Source organism: Cricetulus griseus, chromosome 7, assembly GCF_003668045.3.
Source record: "Cricetulus griseus strain 17A/GY chromosome 7, alternate assembly CriGri-PICRH-1.0, whole genome shotgun sequence".
NCBI lineage: Eukaryota > Metazoa > Chordata > Mammalia > Rodentia > Cricetidae > Cricetulus > Cricetulus griseus.
In genome coordinates this window covers 42,349,131-42,368,365 of record NC_048600.1, presented here as the reverse complement: position 1 = coordinate 42,368,365, position 19,235 = coordinate 42,349,131, and the positions used below count along the sequence as shown (strand labels likewise).

The window sequence follows — 19,235 nt, the reverse complement described above, 5'->3', positions numbered from 1 at the left end:
CCTACAATAGTCATGTGTCTTCCAGAGGCAGGTGCCCAATAGCATCTATATTCAAATATAAACAGACCAAGTCCCAAATCCAAGTAGCCTGAATAAAAAATCTTGTGGAATTTTGAATATTTGCACACAACTGATGATATAGGCATCTTTTAGGGATAGACCCAAAGTTCATTTATGTTTCAATATATACATGTTATACACAAAAACTGAAGGTTTTTTGTTTTTTGGCTTTTGTTTTGTTTTGTTTTTTGAGACAGGGCTTCTCTGTATTGCTTTGGAACCTGTCCTGGAACTTGTTGTATAGACCAGGCTGATTTTGAACTCAGAGATCTACCTGCCTCTGCCTCCTGAGTGCTGGGATTAAAGGCATTGCCAATGCCCGGCAATTTTATACAAGTTTTCAAATAATTCTGTGCATGGAACAAAGCTTGTGGACCCCGAGTTGTCAGACACCTGGCACTGATATCACGCCAATGATGCAAATGTCAGATTTTTCTAGCATCCGGAGTGGAGGCTTTCAGATTAAGGATGCTCCATCTATAGTATGCTGTTATAAATGACTTTCCTTATCTTTCTCAGATCATTCTCATGGCACTTTATTACATTTTGGGTTTTGGGATAGTTAGTCCTGGGGACTGAACTAAGGCCTTTGCATGCCAGGCAGGCACTTCATCACCGAGCCTCATCCCCAGCTGGTACTTGTTAGGTACTATGTGTACTGGAAGATATTTCAAGTCATGATGGAAAGCATACCACACAGCACTAACCCGGAGCCACTTTTGAGCCCTAAGTGATGCTAGGTGAGGAAGGCTTGATGTGAGAGTTCGGTCAGTCACATACCTGTCCCGGCACAGGGAGATGTAGAGCAGAAGCAACGGCCCAGCGCCCACGATGGTGGCAAGGGAGGACCTCATCCAGGAGCTGAGCTGGCAGAAGTTACAGTAGTGCACGACGGCCACCAGCACAGCAGAGCCTGTGAACATGGTGAACTGCAAGAGAAGCAGCTGTTAGGCGAGCCTGTCCCACCTCCACGTGGTGCTCCCATCTCATCTGCATGCCTCAGACTAAGAGGACCCACTCATCCCGTGCTTTGTTCAACACCAAGCATCTCTAATACCACTTGTAATGGCTTGAGTGTAAAGGGTCCCCCAGAGACTTGTGTGTTTGAGCACTTCGTTTCCAGCTTGGGGTGTCATTGGAGAGGCTGTGGAACCTTTGGGGAGCAAAGCCTAGCAGGAGGAAGAGGAGCTCTGGAGGGCAGGGCCTTGAGGGTGGTTCTAGTCTCGTTTGCTTCCTATTCCATCTCTGCTTCCTGTTTCACCGAGCTGAAAAGGAGGTGCAGAGTCTCAGCCTGACTATCATGGAACCATGCCTTCTCCACTGTGACATTTTAAACCCGAAAGTCCTGAGCCAGAACCAATTCTCTATGCCTTACAGTGTTTCTCATCACATCTTTGGTGACAAAGAGCAACCGTGAAATACACAGTGAGTCTTCCTTTGGTAACTTACTGATTCTAAAATCAGATCGCATGTCTGTCCAATGGCACAGCACTTAGGTTACATGTTCACACTGTTAGGAGAATATTCTTCTAGGCATGTAAAATGACACACATCACTTAGACAGGAAAGGGAAACAGCTGATTAGGCCCTATCACTGTGGGGCCAGTCACCTTCCTACGGTCCTGCTGTGAGCACTAAGATGTGACTAGATGCCCGGGAAGCTCTTCTCACACTCAGGCACACACCACACTAGACCTCAACCTAAAGGCTAAGAAGCAAATGTTTCCCACAGCTAGCTCATTCTTTATGGAGTTTAATTCCAAAGTTCCTTCACAGAGCAGCTGGTCCAGGTGCCTGCCAGTGGCTTTAGTAAAGGCTGGCATTTTGTCCTGTGTCATCTGGACACAGGGGGCAGATGCTGCTTTGTAAAGTACGGCGAGGCAAAGTACAAATGTTCAGACTGCTGCAGGACTCCATCTCTGTAAATCCTTTACACACCATCAGGCTGGGGATGTGACTCTGTGGCAGAGCACCTGCCAAATGTAAGCAAAGTCTGGGACCTAAGTCCCAGCATCCCCCAAATTAAAAAGAACAGTGTGACAAATGAAGATTATCACAAATAAAAAGGCATTTAATAACCTAGTCTTTCAAACGCCATAGCTTGGTCTAGCTTAGCCATGCTCAGAACACTCACATAATCCCACAGTTTGGCAAAGCCACCTAATACTAAGCCTATTTGCTGGTGGTATCACCGAGTGCTGAAAGTGAAAATCAGCTACTTCCATGTGACCTTAGCAAAATGGCTGTAAAAGATGGAAGTGAAATCAGAATTGTCATCTGGTATACTTCTGCACCACTGTAAAGCCAAAAAGTTGAAACTTTGAACAACAGGAAGTCAAGACTGTCTGTAATTGATCTGAAACTTGATGGACACTGAGTGAAGTTGGAAAAGCCTTGTGCCCTCTTTTCTGGAAGGTCCACACTGTTGAGAGAGAGAGAGAGAGAGAGAGAGAGAGAGAGAGAGAGAGAGAGAGAGAGAGAGAGAGAGAGAGAGAGACACAGAGACAGAGACAGAGACAGAGAGACAGAGACAGAGTGTGTGTGTCTTTTACGACAGGCTATTTTATGTATAGTCCAGACTAGCTTCAAAGTCTATGTATGACTTTGTAGAACATAAGAATGACTTTGAACTCCTGGTGCTTCTGCCTCCACCGTCTAACACCTGGGCCACAGGTATGTGCCACACGCCCAGCTCATGCTTTGTGCTTTAAGAGGATGGCTGGAGGCAGTAACAGAGTGTACCTCTTTAAGGACTTGCATTTCAGCCCTATCCCAAGGAATCAGACTTAAGAGTGAAAAAAGGTGTTAGGGAGTCTGGGAAGCATGGAGAGAAGATGGCTTGCTGCTACTTACATGTATGTTTGTCTCAAACTCAGAGGTGATGTGTGAATAGACAGCCAGGGCAGGAAGAGATACCAAGATGGCCCCAATGCAGTGTCGAGGGAGCCAGCCAGCGATCCATTCCAGCAAGCGCTTTGTGCACACCATGACATCCTCTAGGAAGAACACCATTCTAGGAAGAACACAGAGCAGAGAGGATCAGGAATAGAGGGTTAGCACACCACATCTCAACTGTCCCATGTTACAGCTTCTGATGCCTGGGGGGGATGCCTAGGGCAACAGACTGCACTCCCTAACTTGTCAACAAGTAAGTGAACTGGCTATACTCACAGATCTTTATACCCAAATGTAAGGTCACCTGCTCCATTTAGGCAAACATACACTTAGCTAAAACCTCTGTGGGTCTGTGGGGCTTGAAAGAACAGTAATGACCCCAAATTAAGTCTACTGTGGGTCAGGAAGCCCTGAATGGGGCCTATCTGGAGGTGTCCTATTGAGCCTTTTGGTGTCATACTTGGAGAGGGCTCTTGTGAGTAGGCAGGGATGAGATGCCTTGCCAGGGTTACACAGTGACACTCCACTGAGACCCACAAAACCATGACTACCTTCTCCTCAGATGCCATAGAGGAGCCAAAAAAGCTTGCTAATAACATTCCAACCTGGCAGTTTACTGTGTCCTGTGCACAAGCAGGTGGTTTTGGAAGTGTTAGCCGAATAGATTCTGTTTTGGCTGGGACATTAAGAGTCGTTCAGCCTTTTGGAAAATCAGGTCACAGCTCACTGCCACTAACCCAACCCCTGTACATCCAGCTGTTTCATCCACAGCTGGATCATGGGTATGACAGAGTACAGCAGACAGTACTCTGCTATTTCCTATTTCCTATTTTTTTTATTTCCTATTCCAGCAGTGGCTTTCATATTCCAGCAGCAAGATATTATGACTCGTCTTACCTTTGTAGAGCTGGGTGGGCTACACCCCAGGACAGTGATGGTAAAGTCCTCCTATGAGGAACAGGGACTAGGAAAGACTAGGTCTTGGCTGAACAAGGGGCTCCCTGGGTCAGGGTAGGGCAGGCAGTAGTAGGTGGAAGAGAGGACACTGGGATCCTGGAATGGAGACTAACAGAGTGTCTCTTAGGCCTGTTGCTGGTGGTATTGACAGGATCACTGCCTTCACCTCTGATCAGGAACCACTGTGGTGCCTGGAATTTGCACTTTTGGCTTTAAACCCTAAACAGCTATATCAGCTGTGGCCATTTCCCACAGAGAATCAAGTACACTTTTAGGGTCCTTGGACTTCTCTGGCTTCCTAAAATCTAAATGAAAACAGAGGTCTTGGAACGTCAGTGAGAAAAAACACAGATCCTCTCACAGGTAGGACTCAGAGTCTATAGACAGGAGGACAAAGGGAGCCAAATCCCAGCCAGGATATGGGATGCTTGGAATACTTCACCATGGTCCCCAAGATCATACAGTTTTAAGGCAAGACCAGCTGGTCTCAGTGATTTTCCTGGGGCTGGTGTGGAAGGAGAGGCTCTGAGTTGGAAGCCTAAGCACTGGCTTCCCTGGGCACCTACATAACTTATCGTGTAGGTCTTTCTGATCTGAGATCAGCCTCTTCTAGCCTTTGCCACTGTGGCCTTGCACGTCCACATAGTAGGAGTAAAGTGGCTGCCTGGCTCACCAGACTCCTACAGAGTGTGCAGGTAGTGAACAGTCCTCTGCAGCTAAGCTCAGGTGAGGCTAATTCTTCCAAACTGGATATAAAGGACAAGGAACATTGATTAAAGAGTTATAGTAAAAAGGCATAGAGACCAGGAACTCTAGGCTTTAGCCAGAAACCTAGAGGGTCTGGGTGTAGGAGGGTACACCCAGGCACGGCTTCTTTTGGGTGACAGATATGTCTTCAGATTACACTGTGATGATATTTGTACATTTCGAAAATTCACTGATTTTTACACTTTCATGGAAGTACCAGGTATTGAGCCCAGGACCCTGACTCTACCACTGAGCTACATCCCCAGTCCCTGAATTCTTTATCTGAATGAATGAGTTTATTGCATGTGAACTATCATAATAAAACTCATTTTATTTTCAATCTTTGGTTTTTTGAGATTGGGTCTCACATAACTCAGACTGGTCTCAAACTTGGTATATTTCTAAGGAAGACTTTTAACTTCTGGTCCTTCAGCCTCCATTTTCAAATGTCTGGTCTTATAGGTGTGCACCACAATGCTCAGTTACATGTTCATTTAAAAAATAAAAGGAAAACAATCTAGATCTGGTGGCGCAGGTACTGAAGAGGCAAGAAGACCAGGAGTTTAAGGCCAGCCTAGGCTACTTAGTGAGACCCTGTCTCAAAATAAAAAGAGGGGGAAAAAGGCTAGGGGTGTCTCTACCTCATGAGATGATACTTGGCCAGCATGTGTGAGATCCTAGGTTCAATCCCCAGCACCACCGAAACAACAAACACAAAAGAAAAAAAGAACATTCAGAGGTGGAGGCAGTTCTAGGCTTGAGTTCTATAGATGCAGACTCTGGAAAGACTTGTGTGTGAGCCACTTCCCAGGGAGTAGAAACTGGAAGCAGGTGAGTGGGGGCTGGAGCAGGGGTGCTTCCTGCTGTGGCCAATGGGCCAATGAGGATTTCAGGGATGGTGCAGACACATCATTTCAACCAGGGGCGAGGGCAGTCTCTGTATGTAAGAGGGAACTGCTGGATGGTGGGCGAGAAAGGGAAGAGGTGAGTGTCCCAGACAGCCCACCCTAAAGATAAAGATAAATATGGAATTCTCAGGGCCAGATCTAAGCTTTTTTTTTTTCCTTCTTTGAGGTATTGCTATTTCTGTCTTAGTTCTAGCTCTTGGGGGCAGTTATCAGTGGACTTAGCTAGGCTGAAGCATGGCAGGCTGGCCAAGGACCCCCTGTCACAGTAGCCAGGAGGTAAGCACGTTTTGGGATGGGTGAGCTTGCAACTGAAATGCTCTGGGCATCCATATCTACTAAGAAATGGCAGAGAGCTCTGGGTTTCCCAGAACCTTGGGTTGGTCTTTTGTCTATTTAAAATGGGCTGTTTTATTCTGCTATATGCATAGATCATTGTCTTGCTCTCAGCCATCATCAGAGAAGCTACCTCCTAAAGAAAATGGGAACACAGAGATCCACAACTGTACAATGTGAAGAGGGTCAGAGACTTTGAAGTACTCAGTCCTAAATGGGACGTCTTTATAAAACCCTCCTCCTCAGGGGTCAGGGGCTATGTAGAACAGGAAGTAGAAATACTGTAAGAGCCAGAGGGTATAGATGTTTCCAAGAAAACAGTGTCTTCCAGATACAACAGGACTGATGTACACATGAACTCAGAGACTGAGGCAGCATGCACAGGGCCTACACATGTCTGGACCAAACCTGAGAAGGGGAAGTGGACAAGAGCTCCCATCTCTAACCAAGAAGCTTTCTCCAACTGACAACTGCTTGCAAAGGAAAAACAATTTTCTTCGGTAGAATCACACAAGGAATATAAACCACACTTAAGGACAGGCCCCATGCCCAGCAGTAGCAGGAGTTGGGTGGTGAGGAAGATCTCGGAGGAGATGAGGGAGGGGAAACTGATCATAATATATTGTAATGAAAAAATTACTTTCAATTAAAAGTAAAATGGGCTGGCTGTTTTTTTATTACTGAGCTGTATGAACTTGATATGCTGTAGGCATTAGATCCTTGTCACAGATGTGACCTATTATTCCTTCCCACTCTTAGCTGTTCTCTCTTTCTCTCTTAGGGTTTTTTGTTTGTTTTGAGACAGATCTTGTGTAGCCCAGGTAGCCTTGAACTTGATAAGCAGCCAAGATGGCTTTGAATTCCTGATCCTCCTGATTCCATCTCCCAAGTGCTAGGGTTATAGGTGTGTGCCACCATACTCCAGGCTTCAATGGTATTCTTTTTAATAAAACTTTTAAAAACCTTTATAAAGTGTAAGTTATCTGTTTTTCTTGTTGCTTGCAAGTTTGGTGTTTGGTGGCATATCTAAGCAAGTGCGGCCTATTCCAAGCTCAGACATTTGACACAACTTCCTCAACAGGGCTGGCCTGGCTCCTAGGTTAGCAGAGACTTCGGCTCTGCTGCTGCCTGCCCTTTGTACTTCTTCCTCCCTTTCTTCTTTCTTAATTTCTCACTTCTCCTTTTCATCTCTAATTTAGGAGATCCAGGGCCCATCTGGCATCAGCTGGGCTGCACAGGGGGCTGACCTCTCTAGAGTCCCACCTGGGTGGAGTGGAGGTCAGTGCCTGCGAGGAGGATGGAATGGGCTGAGAGGAAGGGAAGTTCTGCTTTCTTCAGACTCCTGGCCCCTGCGTTGCTTAATCAGTTTTGCCATCAACTGTGGAGCCAGAAGAGGGAGCTAAAAGCCAAACATTGGAGAGCCACTCCTTCAATCGGGGCATACCTGATGGACACTACTAGGGACAGCACCTCCAGCAGCAGGTCTGCACCAAAGACAGCCAGGGCAGCCGGTGGGGGAGGAGTGGCGGTGGCTGCATATTTTAGGAAGCAGGTGATGGAGAGGATCAGGAACACCGTGGTGGACAGAAACACGTCCAGGAGGGAACTGAAGGTGGCGCTGGCAAAAGTCTTCACAGGAGAATTCTTGATGACCTGTTTAGAGCAGGAGAGGACAGGGATGAATGCAGCTGTCCACAGATGGCCAGGAGGTACAGTGTGAGGGAATGCTCCTGACCAGGCACAGGCTGGGGCATGCTCCATGTGGATCATCGCCTCATTACTGCCGAATTTAGAGAAGAGGCAAAGAGAAGTTAAGAGATTTGACTAGGGTCACACAGCAACAGACTGAAAGTCAACAGACTCAAACCATTTACATAGTCACTCTGAAAGAGGAGTTACTGTCTTAAGTCCAGGAGGACACATCTGTAAAGGCAGCGGGTGATGGAAGTGTCCAGTGAAGGGATGGATATGAAAGCTGGCATCATGGTAAGACGGGCAGACATTAGAGCAGCAGCAGCCAAGGAAAGCTTCCATGTGTGCACTGGGAGCATAGACCCTTTATCAAGAGAGCCTTCAAAGCTGGAGTGAAGGCTCAGCAATTAAGAGTATTTGTTGTTCTTATAGAGGACCTGGGTTTGATTTCCAGCACACAGATGGTTGTTCAAAACTATCCATAAGTCTAATCCTGGGGATCCAATACTCTCTTCTGACCTCCATGGGTACCAGGCATGCATGTAGTACATGTACATTCGCACATGAAAGCAAACACATTAAGAAATAATAAATGAACCAATCCTTTAAAAAAAAAGATAATGCTGTGTGGGTGCTGCTCTGTGCTGGCTGGGGGCAGGATGGACATGAAACAATGCCTGAAGGAAACTGGCAGCCTGATCATGGAATAACGGGCACAGGAAACAGGGCAGTACACAAAGTTTACTAAAGAAGCACATGCATGTTGTCAGGGAATTTAGGAGGAGGAACCTGCTGGCATATGATGTGTAGAAAACATGACCAGTTCCAGGCCCCTAGAGGCCCTTCAGAGAGGCACCGTCTCAGTCAGAGCTCTCCACACGCATACAGGAAGAGGCACTACTGCTCCTTGTCTGTAGATGGAGGCCAAGAGTGGCTATCCCCAGGTAACACAGGGAATGAGAGTCAGATAAGCTGACTCCCCAAACCCCAGGCCTTCTTAGGATGAAGAGAGAATGTGTGGCCAGAGGCTTTGGAGAAAGGATGAGAACACTGTTGCTAGGGCTTTGCATTCAGCCTTGGCAGCAGGGGTCAGGGATGAAGGGCTGGAGGTATGTAGGAGGGAAGGCCTCTGACCAGCCCTTAATTTAATGCAAGATACTTTCAGGTCAAACTGGCTCAGTTCCTCGGCCTTGGATAGACCCCAGGAGCGGAGAGGATAGGAAAAGTCAGGACTTGCTTGGCCTAGGGAAATGAGAGTGCTGGTCAGCCCCAATGTCAAGCCTGGACTCACCTGAGCAGAGTGGGCACAGCGATAGAGTACTAATACCTACCCATGGAATTCAGAGGCTCTGAAGATGGCCACCGGTCTGGTCCTAACTTCTGAGGTTCCCTAAATAGACCTAAGATCTTGGAAGTGAGGCTGCTACAATGACCTCCCCCGCAGAGGCAGATGTATGCCATTGCTCTCTCTGGGACTCTAATTAGCATTCTGGGGAGTAGCCAGGGCTTGGGCAGAGAAGACTCAGGACAGACAAGGTTTCCCAACTCCTGGTCTGGGGTGCTAAGGCTCAATACTTCTTGCTTTAGGCAAATACCTGCAGTATTTGTGTTTGAATGTTTAACGGCATTCACTGTCCAGGGCGGGGGGTGGGGTGGGGGGTGGGTGGAGGGGGGATTGACAGGGCAGCAATTCCAACCATACAAAGTAAAAATTAGTCATATCTTGCACATCATGGTCTCCCTGGGTCATGGCCTGGACATAATTGACATGCAGATCTGCCTAATAAGCAAGTGAAATCTGAATGAAACTCCTCTTAGTCCTGGGGTCCGGTGATGGTGCACTTTTAGCCCTAGGAAACTCAAGTCAGGTTGGGGGTCCAGGGAAAGAGAGCTGTGATCTGCTATCTAGAGCTCCAACCAGGCTCTGGGTTCTTCCATTCATTCTTTTCAAGCATGCCTGCTGAATATATGTGGTGTGTGGGATATGCTGGGATTTAGATAGCATTGAAACAGAGAGCTAAGTGTTAGGTTTAGAGATCAGATGGGACTCTAATATGGGATGGTGCACATGAAGAAGAAAGAAGACACAGGGAAGTAAAACCCAGGGGGTGTCAAGGACTGCTTCTTGGAGAAAATGATGTGTGAGCAGAAAGTAAAGTTAATCCCTTAACTCAAGAGTGCTAAGATGGTGGTGTGGCAGAGGAGATATCAACCCCACATTCTGGATGTAAGTACAGACCTCCTCATTTTCTGGTCCCATCTCAGAGAGTTGGAAGTGACAGCACTATGGGGAGAGAAGTGTCACTCAAGAAGCCAGACCATCCTTTCAGGGCTGGGTACAGCCATTAGAAAACCAGAAACACCAGCTATGGAGGAAACAGTCTGCATAAAGAGCCTTGGGTTTCTCCCTGGCAAAGATAAATCCACATACAGTTCGAACACGGGGCATTCTGGTTGTGGGAAGTCAACACCAGCTTTCATTTTCTTGTTACTTGGTAAAGCACAAACCAACAGTGTCCCATGAGAACAGCAACTCTGTTGTGAGGTTGAAGTAAGAACATACCTCTTCCTGGTAGCTGGTTCTGTAGGATCGCTCCAGCTCCTGGTCCAGGAAGTTCAGGCTGAACTGATTGATGGGTGGCTTGAAGAAATAATCTTTCATCAGGCTGGAAGACACAACCAACGCACTCTGTCAACACCAGCAGAGTCCATCTCAGACGCCATTCACTGGGCACATCACCAAAGCTACCTCTGTGACACTGTGTGACAGGTGCTGTTTCCATAAGCAGACCTCAAGAAAGCCCTTTGTGTCTCTAGACACAAGCAGATGCTGTTTCCCCCATTAAGGATGACAATTGGCCATGATCACCACACTCGTTATTAGACGCTGCTTTGGAATGGAGTCTACAGATCCAGGGCTGGCGGACAGAGAAGGCAGCTCTTTTTCATCCTGTGAGATGATCTTTTCCGAAAGCCAGATCATCTTGGTGCTGAGAGGACTTGCACTGATTTGGAGGCGTCAAATGAAGGCAATTCCAAAAGCTTCCTGTCACCCAGAATACTGACAGTAATTACACCTCAAATCTAACAAGCTGTTACTGCCACGGTGTTTACTGCTGGGGTAATTGTGGGGCTACTGTCAGATATTCAGAGTGCAGGTGAGACCTGAAAAGTGATCATGCTCAAAGATTTTAATAGCTGGAATATCAAACCTGATTTACATGGCTTTAATTTCTTTAGGACTGTCAGCAAACTGTAATATCCTTGTTATGATTTGGAGAATTATTATATATTTAAGGGAACACTGGTGCGATTTCAGAAGGTAAATACAAATATGGGGTATAAGCTCTTTCCCACACACAGCAGCCATTAGCTTGGCATCATATAAAACAGGGAGAGCCTCAAATGCGCCTGCCACAGTGGTGCACTTCCTCCTTCCCTTGCTGCAGACTGGACCCTTTTCTGTGACAGATATGCAATAACTTATCTTCTCAGACTCCCTTTCCAGTGACAGAGGGAAGATGACCAAGCAGCTGCCAGAAGATTCTGGAGCCTCCACGTCAGCAGTGGAGTGGCAGAATCAACCCTGTTAAAGCCGTGCGGCTCTTCTGTAATTAATATTGGGATTTTCTGCTCCTTGAGTCTCACAGAAAATACAAAACAACTGCTTGGAGGCACAAGAGAGTAGTCAAGACAGATGAAGGAGAGGAGATATCCTTGAAGGGAGGGAAGGAAGCCAGGTAACCTTCCCATCTTTAACTTCATTTGGTTTTTCCTAAAGACACACATGAGGTAGTGCCACTGGCTAACCCTCTGATGGAAAAACCTGTAATCCCAGCACTCAGAAGGCCAAGGCAGGAAGATAAGAGTTTAAGAACACACAGGCTATAAATAAGACTGGGGCATGGATGGGGAAGGAGGAGGAGAGGAGAAAGGAGGAAAGGAAAGAAGGGGGGGGAGAGAGACTCCTCCCTCAAGTACTGGGATCTTGGGTTTGCATAACCATCCCTGGCTATAAAATCCAGTCTCAATCGCTTAAAAATTAGAAGACAGAGACTGGAGAGATGGCTTGACGGTTAAGAGTATTCATTGAGCCTATGGGGCCTCTGGTAGTGGAACCAGTATTCACCCCTAGTGCACGAATGGCCTTTGGAAGCCCATTCCCTATGGAGGGATGCTCTCTCTCAGCCCAGACACATAGGGGAGGGCCCAGGTCCTGCCTCAAATGATGTGACAGACTTTGATGATCTCCCATGGGAGGCCTCACCCTCCCTGAGGAGTGGATTGGGGGTGAGATGGCAGGTTGGTGTGGGGAATGCGAGGATGGGAGGGAGAGGGAACTGGGATTGGTATGTAAAATAAGATTGTTTTTAATTTAAATAAAGATTAGTTTAAAAAAGTATTCATTGCTCTTCCAGAGGACTCAGGTTCAGTTACCAACAGCTACATGGTGGCTCACAATCATCTGTAACTCCTGTGTCAGAGGATCTGATGTCTCTCTCTTACCTCCACACATGTAGCAATATAACAAGACATTCATATGAATAAAATAAAAATTAAAAATTTAAGTTAAACCCCAAATTAGAACATATAGTTTGGGGTGACTACAGACAAAGAATGACGTTATAAATCCCAGAAAATAAGAGGCAGGTTAGAAGAAGCCCGGGTCCTGCATAGAAATTGTTCTTACATCAATTCTGACTCTTGGAATTGCATCTTAATTGCATGTGAGTGGCTGACTCCAAGCTGCCCAGTTAAAGCTAAAAGACCATTTGTATTCAGATAAGTGAACTGTTTGCTGAGACAAAAAACTAAGTATTCTTTAAAGAGACAGAATGAGCCTCAAAAAAACAAAAAAAAAATAAAAAAAATAAGAGACAGAATGAAAATAAGAGACAGAATGAAATGTCGCACACAATGTCAGTACAACCCAGTGTTGCTAGGCTTACAAAGAATTGGACAGCACAATCATATACAAAAGAAATGCAATCACTGTAGATGAACTCAAGACTTCTGAGAGTCTGGAGTAAGAGGGCAGGGACTGTTAACTCATGCCACTGGAACACACGTAACAGCAAAGGCATGAACAATGAAAGAAGAGTAACCGGTATACACTGTAAGATTTCTTCATTTAAAACCAAGTGATTTAACATTAATTCTAAGCCAACAAATACAACCTAAGAATGTAGTCCTAGTTTAGCTTCAGCCATCAACCTGAGATAACCAGAGTTATGTGCGGGGACTCTCCCGAGGAATTCACCAGATCAGACTGGCAAATAGCCTGTGGTCTTTAAAGCTGGCTGAGATGAGAGGGTCCAGGCCACTGTGGGCAGTGGCATCCCTGGGCAGGTGGTCATGGGCTGTACAAAAAAGATAGCTAAATATGAACCTGGGGGTGAGCCAGTGAGCCATGTTCTGTTATGGTTTCTATTCCAGATTCCTGCCTTGAGTTCTTGCCCTGACTTACTTAAATGATACATTGTGACCTGGAAGAGTAAGGTGAATTAAACCCTTTCCTCCCCAAGTTGCTTTTGGTCATGGTGTTTATTACTATGTCAGAACGGAAACCAGAACAGGTGTGAATCTGTAACTCCTGGAGCTACAACAAAACTATGGTCTAGGTGTCTAGATACCACCAAACTGCCGGAGAACCAATGGAGAGTTTAATGTTCTTTTCTCAATAATGGATAGAACAACAGAAAACAAGTAAACAGGTTGTCAGAACAATACTGTCAACCACCTGAACCTAACTGATGCTTACAAAATACAAAATAGTTAAGGATTGACAATACCCAGAATATATATTCTTTTCAAGTGCTTATATCTTCTCCATAACAAGCCATATATGAGAACATAAAAGAAGTCTCAATTTATATGAAAGGACTGAAATCACACAAAGCATGTGCTCAGACAATAGCATTAAATTAAGTATTAATAAAATATTCTAAAACCATTCAGCACACAAAGGAGCCAGGGCACCTTGGAGAAAAGGCTCATTCCTGAGCTAGGGCAGGGAAGGTATGAAGTAGGCTTGGAACATGCTGTTGTGTTAAAGAGACCATGTCTAAAAGACCCAGTCACCAGTTTGAAGGGGAGGGGGGTCACTGGCCAGACTCAAGTCTTCAAGTGTAGTAAGCACAGGATGGGACAGAACAGGAGTGCATGAATTCAAGCTAATGATGGTGGATAAAGTAGGAACAGGGAGGGGAGGGACCTCTTTACAGAGGCTGTTGAACATCAATGGCAGCATTCCACCGATGGAATCCACCACTTGAACTACCATAGCAAAGATGGCTTCAGGCAAGACTCATCAACAGATGTTACTTAGCCTTAAGGAGGTCTGACAGTAATTATGAGACCTCCCCAGGATTGCCTATTAGTCCTAGTGAGAAATTAACAGCAATAGTTTGGAGGAACTGGCAATACTTCACCCAATCAAGATGCCTATCGCACATTAAGGACTCATGGCCATAATGTCCTCTGGATATGACATGGGGAGGACAGGCCTGGCCAGAGAAGCAGAACATGAGTGTGACAGGGAAAGTCACAAAACCCAACATCCAGGTCTTTCTGTAAAAGAGGCGGTCTGTAAGTTTTTCAAAGGTTAATATCATAAAAAGACTAAGCAAGACGGCCAAGGGGCTGTCTCAGATTTAAAGAGACTCTAGAAGACAGGTCAGATGCAACATGTGAGCCCAGATGAGATCCTGGGCTAGAGGAGGAAAGCGCTGCCCAAGATGTGATGGAGCATTTGACATTCTGCAATATGGACTTAAGGCTAGAAAGAATATCCCTAAACTTCTTAAATTTGATGTCTGTAAAACAACATCCTTATTTTTAGGAATTGCTTTATGAGGGGGTAATGACCATTCTGTATCCAAAATACTTGTCAAATGGTTCAAAAAACACAAAAAGAGGAAAGGAAGGGAGGTGGGAAGGGTAGTGGGAGAAGAGAACAGACGGAGGAAGAGAAAAAACGAACAATAAAACAAATACAGACTGGGTGAGGTGGCACACATGTCTGCTGAAGCTGAAGGATTGCTGCAAGCGCGAGGCCATTTTGATCTACACAGTAAGTTCTAGGCCAACCAGGACCACACAGGGAGATCCTGAATTAACTACTATTCCCTAAAAAGTTGGGGGAGGGCAAATAAGAAAAAAGTATAATGATAAAAATATCACAAAACCTGTTTCTTTGTATGGTCCTCAAAACAATTAATTAAAAAAAGTAGGGCAGAGAGACGGCTTTTGCCACCGAGCCTAACAATCTGTATTTGAACCCTGAACTGACCTTCAATGTGTATCATACTTGCATGCAGGGGGCACACACACACTAAAGAAATACAATAATAATAAAGAAAATAAATAAAATGCTCAAAATTGGTAGACCAGGCAGTGAATTCCAAATTACCTCAGAATAAAAATAAACACATGAATGAGACAACACAAAGAAAGATCACAACTCCCGAAGACTGCCACTATTGCAGGCTGTACAACTCCTGTAGACTCTGCCACCATTGCAGACTGTACAACTCCTGAAGACTCTGCCACCATCGCAGGCTGCACAACTCCTGCAGACCCTGCCACCATCGCAGACTGTACAACTCCTGTAGACCCTGCCACCTTCGCAGATTGTACAACTCCCGCAGACTGTCACCATTGCAGGCTGTAAAACTCCCGCAGATTCTGCCACCATTGCAGGCTGTGGGGCTTACCTGTCTTCTTTGATGACATCCACAAAGTGGGCATCAGTTTTCTCACGAATGTTCTTGAACCTCAGCGGAAGGAGGGCTGACTGGTCTAAGCTCACACCTGCCCACCGTCCCTTCTCCTGTAGGATCTCACACAGGGAGGTCTGGCTGTTGGTGAGCTTCTCCTCTGGAGGAGGGCTCAGGAGTCCGTTCTGGGTTTTAGAGTTGGGTCCTCCAGAAGCCTGCCTCGAGACAAAGAGGAAGGAGCAGAGGGAGTGAAGTCGTCGCCAGGAGCACACGCTGGTTCTCACCTGCCCTCCCAGCATGCTGGAGCCTCCACACCGAGGACTGAGCATCTATCCCCACACAATATCCCACTCTTCCCTAACCCTGCTTTGGGACAGGGCATGTCTGGGTGTTCAGCAGCCAGGAAAAAAGAGGTCTTAGAACATCTATGAAGTAAAAAAGACAAGCTCAACACAGAAGAGGGTTACAGGGAAGGTCAATAGGTTTCCCAAGGAGGTTCAAGGAAGGTTCTGGGGAAGGAATGCCTAGGCTTCTGGATGAAGGATGAACAAGAGCCTCTGGCTCTGAGAAACATCCCGTCTGGGTCCCTTGCTGATACTGGCAGATGCAGAATGATAGAGAGGGGACTCCCAAGAAGGCTGTGTCCAAAGCCTTCCTGAAGGTCTCTGTTCAGAATTTACTCTGCTTTCCACTCCAGTCTGCCCTGGCCTCAAAGCCTTGGCTTCAGGCAGTCTCCAGGCTGTTGTTAGCTCTGCCTCAGGAGCCTCTTTCTAGGGTCATCTCTTACCTGGAGGAGGTGCTTTGTCCCATTTGCACCTCTGCATTCTACCAAATATAAAGCCCAGCCCACAGCTCTGTGAAGCCTTTTGAACTGGCTGCCCTTGAAGAATCTCATTCAGTTCTATTTTACATGGGTTGGCTCTAGCTGCCCATCCTGTTTCTTCTTGTTGTTTTTCTTCAGTGCTGGGGATCAAATCTAGGGCCTTGCACATGCAAAACACATGCTCCACCTTAACTACTGAGCTACACTCCCAGCCCCACCACCATTTTATTTATTGATCTATTTAACCCCACATCTAAGTGTGGAATGCTATTTCTAAGAAGAGTTATTCTCAGAACTAAGAAGTTGACGAGACAGGAATGTCACCTTAGGTGGATGCGCCAGGAGAGGTACTGACAGGAACAACAGCCATGAGCTTGTTACCTTGGTGCCGGTCTTAGGCTCATCTTGACAGCCATTTTGCACAGCTCCTCCTTCTGCACCAGCTTCAGATTTGGGAGCAAATGTGATTCCACAAGCAGGGCAAGTCTGAGAGAAAACACAGGCCATAGGAATATACTTGCAAAACACCTCCATGATACACAGTTCAAACATTCCAGGGTTGTTGTTACAACCTGACCTCACACAGGAATGATGGAAGCCAAGCGGAAGGCTCATTGAGAAATGCACAGGTTCAGGAAGACCTAAGAATAAACTGGCAGCATGAAAAGGGAAACAAACACCTATACACGAATTCAGGGAAGCACAGGCAAAAGGAAATACAAATGCCCATTGACTTTGACAGATCAACCAACTGTGCTCATTCGTCACTCAGCCATGACAAATCAAAACCCCAACACCTGCTTTTGTACACACAAACCTTTGATACACTACGCTTTTTTACAATTAAGTCTGTTCTTTAACAATTTCATATGTGCATATAGTACACTCTGATTACTCTCAGCCTCGCTCTTTTTTATCTCCCTCCACTCCCGTCAGTTCTCCCTCCTTCCTACAAATCTCTTTCCCACGTTCCCATCTTTTTGCTTTGTGTTGTGCCCCACTGAGTTTATCTAGAACCATCGGTGTGACCATGGGTTTGGAATTATCTGCTAGAACCTAGTGGGTTTATCAGTAGACAAACAATGACTCAGCCTCTTCCAGAATCTGTCAGTAAGCCAGTAAGCCCTGCACAGAGGGCAGAGTCCCATGAGACCTACCCCATCCATTACTGACTGCTGACAAGGTCAATATAGTGCTTGTCCAATGCCAGTAATTGAGCTGCAGTGACTTCCTGATTGCAATGGCTATGTCCTACCTAGAAGATGACATTTTTCAGCCCTTCTCATCCTCTTTCAGCTCCTCTGCTCCATCTTCTATAATGTTCCCTGAGTTTTACAAAGGTTGTTATAAATGAAATGTCTTGTTTAGGGATGTTTATCTCAGGTTCCCGAGTGGCCATGACTTGTGCATTTACTGAGTCTGGTCCCTTGCTACCCGAAGCTTCCCACATGTGTTATAGAAGTCTATACACCAGGTGCTCCCCATCATGCTTATTGAAAAAAGGGCCAAGCATGGTGGTGAACATCTGTAATCCCAGAACCTGGGAAGCAGACAGGAGGATTGTCACAAATTCAAAGTTAGCCCAGTCACACAATTACATAATGACTTTTAGGTCAGTTCGCCAGGGATATCCACTGTCAAAAAGCAAACAATAAAAATAAGATACAAAAGACTACTGGGCTAGAGAGATGGCTCAGAGGTTAACAGCACTGACTGTTCTTCCAGAGGTCCTGAGTTCAATTCCCGGGAACCACATGATGGCTCACAGCCATCCGTTATGAGATCTGGTGCCCTCTTCTGGTGTGCAGATATACATGGAAGCAGAATGTTGTATACATAATAAACAAATGAAATCATAAAAAAAAGGCTATCTACTATGTGATTCCATCTGAGAAGTTGTGAAATGCCCAGGAAAGGTAGCTCTAGAGAAAGAAAGCAGATTAGTTGTTGTTAGGAGTGAAGAGAAAACAGTGGCTGCTAATAGCTATCGGATATGCTGAATGTTTGCGTGCCCTTCTCTTAGCGTATTTCCTACAGTAATGGTAATAGGAGATAGGGACTTTGCTAGGAGATTAAGTTATGGGGTCCATGCTCTTATGAATGGGATTATTGCCTTTATATTAAAAGAACCAATTAATGCCACTGTCTCTCACATCTTGTGAGAAAGGGCAATATATCTATGAACCAGGATGATGTCCTCACTGGATATCAAACATATTGGTTTCCAGAACAGTGAGCAATAGCTTTAAATTTTTTTAATTTATTTTTAATTATGCCTACATGTGTTTGTGTGTGTGTGTGTGTGTGTGTGTGTGTGTGTGTGTGTATGTGCACATGTGAGCGGGTGTCTGGGGAAGCCACTTGTGATCTGCCCAACTTGGGTGCTAGGAATTAAACCCAGGTCCTCTGCAAGATCTTAACCACCCAGCCATCTCTCCAGCACGGAGACAGATTCTTGTTGTGTATGTCATCCAGTTGATGGATCAGTTAACTGGAGCAAGGCAGGTTTCTTTTTCCTTTTAAGGGGTGATGAAAATGTTCTGAAGTAACATGGTGATGGTGATGCCACCTTGAGAGTATACTGTAAACTGAATTGTACATGGTTAAAAGATCAGTTTTGTGTTATATGAATCATGTTATATAAGTGATAAACTAGTGAGCAAACTGATCACCAGTTCTTGAACAATAGCTAGGCTGTGGTCTATGAGTGTTGGATGACGGGCAGATATAGCCTGGGTTGGACTGAAAACTAGAGATATGTGTTGACCCATAAATTCCAAGAAAAGCAAAAGTAAGACTCAGTACAGGAGGAAGTCTTCATTCTCATATCCAGGAGCTTTGAGTCTCAGCTGTTACTCACTACCTTGGAAATCCCTCCCCCCCCACACACACACTAAAATCACTTTACCTCAGGACCCCTATGTGTAAGATAAGCAGGAAAACTTTTCTTGGAGAGATGTTTTAAGGATTAAATGGGATGAGTATGTGTATAGCCTAGCACAGTTCTGGGAACTCACTATGTCCTGAATAGTTACTACTATTGTTAGGTGACACAGCAGCCTAGGGACTGCCATTAGGATGGCAATGATTAGTTGCCAATGA

At 45.6% G+C, this 19,235-nt stretch overlaps 1 protein-coding gene across 2 annotated transcripts in view; it reads right to left on the bottom strand.

The window, feature by feature from the left end:
* The window catches only part of Adcy9 (adenylate cyclase 9), a 127,539-nt gene that overhangs the window by 12,884 nt on the left and 95,420 nt on the right, over positions 1 to 19,235 (bottom strand). Inside the window, exons 4-9 of one of the 2 annotated variants that reach the window (XM_027424022.2) lie at positions 16,458 to 16,619; positions 15,308 to 15,525; positions 10,156 to 10,258; positions 7,345 to 7,553; positions 2,914 to 3,073; positions 841 to 989 (exon numbers count right to left, since the gene is read on the bottom strand). In XM_027424022.2, coding sequence (XP_027279823.1) covers positions 841 to 989; positions 2,914 to 3,073; positions 7,345 to 7,553; positions 10,156 to 10,258; positions 15,308 to 15,525; positions 16,458 to 16,619 — 1,001 coding nt within the window. The remainder of the gene's footprint in view (positions 1 to 840; positions 990 to 2,913; positions 3,074 to 7,344; positions 7,554 to 10,155; positions 10,259 to 15,307; positions 15,526 to 16,457; positions 16,620 to 19,235) is intronic. The other variant, XM_027424023.2, reaches the window with a different exon arrangement.